We start from the raw sequence: 5156 nt of genomic DNA, 5'->3' as shown, positions 1-5156 counted from the left end.
TACTTTTCCTCATTAAAAAAAAAAAAAAGGCAACCAAATAGAAAAAAGCTAACAGCCCCCCACCTTTATTATATTTTTAAAATTTCATCTGGACTAGCTTTTTCAGGTTTAAATTATTTGAGAATCATATGAGCACCAATGCAAGAGCAAGGAAAAAAGCAGGAGTGCACAGCAGGAGGTAGAGTAGAAAGTTGATTGATTTAAGCTGTCATGGGATCATATTTATTAAAAATCCTACTCTGTTTTTTGAAGCACCCTATTCTGTTACATTTAAAGCTCAGCAAGGTTACTATGGCCCCTACGCTTTGCAAATGGGACCTTTATAAAGATGACCTGGCATTACAGCTATTATTACACTGTAGTTACACTGCATTTGGCAATCCTGATATTTTTAGAGGAAAGTTCTGTTAAAGTAGCATATTTTTGAGACTTGTGTTTGTACTGATCAACCCCTTAAATCTCCTTCCTTTATCAGAAGTACCTTTGGCATACAACATTACAGCAAGAAAAGAAAGTCCTGGTTTTCTAAAGCTGGGAAAGTGATTGTGTTACTACAGCATGGCAAATGTGCTAATGTTTCTCAAGAACAGACATTTCACTGGATACAATATTTGGGTCCTTAGGAAACCTGCGTGCATGTCCCTTCCTTCCCTGTAGAAACTTCTATGGGAACTCTGTAAAATAAACACATGAAAAACATCGGGATATATAATTTCCCACTCTCTCTTACCCACCTGCAATAGTCTGTGCCTGTAATGCCCGCAGCTAACAAAACTTTCCTTGTAAGCTTTTTCCATTTCAGAGTCTGTGTTACAAGTATCCTTGATGTGATTCTTGGGATAACTCTTAGCCAAATTCTGCATGTTACTCTGTTGTTGTACAAGCAGCTGCCAGATGGTAATACAGAGAAAATACATTTAATGTCAGTCACCTCACTGGAAGCCAGATGGCACAGCAGAAGTTGAAACAAGATGTTTGCCAACTCGTTCTGGCTTCCAGCTGTGGTCCCGTGCTCCACCATGACCGTGTGGACAATGGCCTCTTGGCTATCATCATGATACTGCTGTTAGAGCGTTCCTGGCCGTGCTTTGTGCTCATTCAGAAAGCTCAATTGCTGACATTGCCTTGTCCTTTCTCCCCAAAAGCTGCGTTGAAGAGCAATTAGAAATGGGTGCGTGAAAGTCAGTGGGGCAGATAATTCTTTGTTGGCTGCTTGTCTGCTATGATGAAGTGCATATACTGAACCTTTTGGATGTGTTCCTGCAGGGGAGGGAAAGTCACTGAAAGTAGCTCACATGGTTGTTCTGGTTTTTTAACTCAACTTGTCAAAATTGTAGTCACTTAGATTGTTGAATTCAGCAGAAGGGGATATTTTGCTCTGAATGCAAGGAGAATCTCTCAATCTTTCAGGTGGTGGTAATAAAGGGAAGAATACCTGGCCCTTAGGGATTGGGAGCACAGGAAATGCTTCTGGAGCATTCCAGTTTGTCCAGTTTTCATAAATGATCTGTCCTGGGTTGCAGTGTATTCTATTACCATCCCCATCAGCCGTTGAAATCAGGTGGGGCAGTGTTTCCTTGCCTCCTCCCCCCAGACTATCTTTCTGTTAATTGCCCATCATTGTCCTGCCGCCTGACTCAGAGATAACTCCCTCCGGACTATCTTCTGTTAATGAGCCTAATCAACACTTTGCCTCATGACTCGTTACCCCATTGTGAGATGCTCCACCCAGAGGGAGGAACCAAGCATCCCATCGTGGATATAATCTGAGGCTGAACACCAGAGACACCGGCTTCCCACTGGATTTCCAGAGGACAGGAGCTACACAGCCACCATTGGACTTCCTGAGGAAGAGCAGACTGTTTTACTACAGGATCACTGCTTCAGAAGACTGCAGCCACCATTTCTACCAGACTGCTACCACCACCCTGCCTAACAGGGTGTCAGGTTGTACCTTGACTCTGTCAGTTTGACAGTGTTTTCTTTTACCTTTTTTTTTCCCCTTTTCTTTAATTTCCATTAAATTGTTATTCTGACTTAGTGCCTCTCACTGGTTTGTTTTCAAACTAGCACATGATCTCTTTCAAATCCTCTACCTTGTCTGGCTGAGCTATCTGCCTGATAGATCTGGCCAAGGTACATGCCTCAGTCTTTGCTCTGTGAGAAAAGCAAACAGCCTGTCTAATGAAATGCTCAAGCTACAGCAGATGCTGCTTCCATGTCTTTCTCACGAGAAGTTATGGCATACAGTAACAGCACTGGTTGCTGCTATTTGGGAGATGATAATCATTTATAACCCAGACTGTTATGAGGCTATAAACCAGGGTGAATTGGGTGCTTGGAATTCAGCTTAGCAATAATCAAATACAAAGTATTTATGGCAGGTGGCTCTGAACAAGGTAGAGAGAAACTGGTTTGCTTGTTTTGCCTTTTGAAGGAAAATGTCAGTATGATGAGGCCATTTATATGGTCACAGTGGGATGACATAAAGAGTTCAGAAGTTGCCAACCAAACGCTGTTTCCAAACAAAGCTTTAAATCTTTGGGAAATAACAATTTTTGACCAACTGACTTTTATTTAAAAGTAATCAGATAAGCTCCATGGGTCCTTTACAGTACTGGCAAACCTCCATACATGGTAGAAATGGTTATCTTTTTGCTTCAACTTTTTTTTAATAGAAAGTGCACTGACCATATCTGACTTTTGAAAATGGGAGCCCTAAGATGTCCTGAACTAGCTGGTATCTGCATGGGGAATGTAATTTCTAAAAAAGAACCCTGTGGTTCTTAAAATCCTTCTGGATACTTGAAAATCAGTTGGATTTACTAAAAAAATTTGCTCTTTGCTTTTCGTTATGACTTACTTTTAGTTAATTTTCAATATTATGGGAAATTATAGAACCCCAAAGTGGTTTAGGTTGGAAGAGACCTTAAAGCTCATCCAGTTCCCCCCCTTGCCATGGGCAGGGACACCTTCCACTATCACAGGTTGTTCCAAGCCCTGTCCAACCTGGCCTTGGACACTTCCAGGGATGGGGCAGCCATAGCGTCTCTGGGCAGCCTGTGCCAGGGCCTCACCATCCTCACAGGGAAGAATTTCTTCCTAATATCTAACCTAGATAGACTCTCTTGATATGGTTCTATCTTCACATAGCCTTTCTTACCAAATCCATTACCCGCTGACATGGATCAAAGCTCTTTAATGATTCCTTTAATAAACCAAGAAGACTGAGATCCTTTTGTCCTTCACTATTAATTGTTTTCTAATCATAATCTTCCCCGAAGCACCCTTCTGAGCCCTTTTTAAGTTTTCATCAGTCTTCTTCAATTGTGGATGCCATACATTTCCATAGTTTAGTGAGATACAGAAGTCCTGTGAAAAATTTGTAGGGAGAAGTTGGGCCTGCAGAGAGAGAGAACTCAGAGAAGGGTATTGCTTAGCATTTTGTTTGTTCAACTCTTTGTGTAAAGGCTACCAGCAAATGTTGCTGGAGAATTGAGTGGTATTAGCTTAGATTAATCAGCTGTGGTTGCTTGTATGACGTAAAGTTACACTTACTCTGTGATTTGTGGTGGAATTGAAAACTTCCCTAAGAGAATGATGCCTTCATTTGTAGCCATCCCAACTGCGTTATCCCCTTTTCAATCTGCAGTTTAGGAGTGCTGAGTGGTGGACGTTGTGCTTTATGATGTCACTTCTGCTTATTCTTTTTTGAGATACTCTGCTGGAGTTCAGGATTCCTCTGTTGGGTTGGATATGATGAAAGAACATTGTTCTGGTCACAATCTGAAGGGGAAAAAAAGCCCAGCCATCAAAGATCAAGAAAGGTATGTCAGCATTTGCTCTCTACCTCTTGAAACCAGCTGAGTTCAAGCTCTGACACGTATTAAACTCAACAACAGTGTTTGACAGAATTTGAGGGAATACAACAGTTTTTGTCACCTTCGCAGTGTTGTGACAATCTCGTCCCAAAACACTGTTCTTTTATTACAATTTGGAGACTTTGACAGTGCCAAAGTACTTGTCATTTCTCAAGAATGTGTCTGCCATGGGAGAGGAACGGCAATCTTGTGTGACAGTCTCTGCAAAGTGCTAAAGCAATAGTTTCACAGGCAGCAGGTCCTCTTGCAGGACTGTATCTTTTCAGGCTAAAGTCTTAACTGAATGATATAATTTAGTTTCCTCCACTTACATCTTCTCTGATCTTCAGGCTGTATTTCAATGCTTAGCTTTTCTTTGTTAACCCTGCAAGCAAAACTGCTGCCTCTCCTTTCAACCCAACTATTAGCACTTTTTGGACTACTTTTTTCCCCCCTAGATACTTTGGGCACTTATTTTCCCGTTACTTTACATTAATTCAAGCACTGATTCTGAGTTCTGTAAAGCCCCTTAACTCAATGGGAATTTAGGACTGGGACCACTAAGCTTGCTTTAAAATAAGAAAAAGCAACAGAAATTTTTCTGTCGAGTCCTGAAACTTTACTTCAAACTCCTAGGAGCCATGACGTGTGTTCTCCACAAATATAAGTTGCTCTCCCAAACTTTTGCCCGGGAAAACTCCTGCTTTTACACGCGAATATAGAATCACATAGGGGATTTTGGGTTCTGAAGGGATTTAAGCAATCAGTCTCACAGGACTTAGTTTCCAGCTACAAAAATGTTCCATCTGCGGAAGAAATAAGTCCGTTCTTAGGAGTTTGAAGGGGTTTCCCGTCTCATTTCCTGCTGTTTTTCCTTCCATTTCAGGAAGGGCCGTGTGTGTTTAGAGGAGGAGCTGCAAGTGCCGGCCCTGAGGGGACGCCCTGGAAACCTGCGGAGACTGCTCGCCCTTACACCGCGCTCCTCACGGCACCGCTCCCAAATGCACGAGGAGCTTCGCCTCGAGTTACAAACGCTGAATTACTTTAAACTGAATTGAATTAAACTAAATTCATTTAAGTTAAATTAAAGCCCGGTCTCTTCCCGCCACAGCGAGGGTGCCTCTCCTCGCGAGAGGTCGCCCCCGGCAACGCCGCGGCCATGGCGGAGGAGGAGACGGCGGCGGCTGCGGTCTCTGGGGCGGCGTTCAGCCTGCAGAGTATCCTTTTTCCTCCCCAGTCTTTCCCCTCCATCCTCGTCCTCCTGCACGGCTGCGGGGGCCGGTGTCCCGCCCGAGG

General features: G+C 43.0%; 1 protein-coding gene across 4 annotated transcripts in view; it reads left to right on the top strand.

Moving 5' to 3' along the window:
- Positions 1–4915: 4915 nt before the first annotated feature.
- Positions 4916–5156, top strand: part of SPAG16 (sperm associated antigen 16) — a 359185-nt gene continuing 358944 nt past the window's right edge. The window contains exon 1 of one of the 4 annotated variants that reach the window (XM_017747133.1): positions 4916–5077. In XM_017747133.1, the coding sequence (XP_017602622.1) occupies positions 5020–5077 (58 nt within the window). In that variant the 5' untranslated portion in view covers positions 4916–5019. The remainder of the gene's footprint in view (positions 5078–5156) is intronic. The other 3 variants (XM_017747132.1, XM_017747131.1, XM_008643578.2) reach the window with 3 other exon arrangements.

The sequence above is a fragment of the Corvus brachyrhynchos genome, unplaced genomic scaffold, assembly GCF_000691975.1.
Source record: "Corvus brachyrhynchos isolate BGI_N302 unplaced genomic scaffold, ASM69197v1 scaffold671, whole genome shotgun sequence".
Lineage (NCBI taxonomy): Eukaryota > Metazoa > Chordata > Aves > Passeriformes > Corvidae > Corvus > Corvus brachyrhynchos.
Note: the sequence above shows the minus strand (reverse complement) of the source record. Positions and strands in the feature narration are given on the sequence as shown.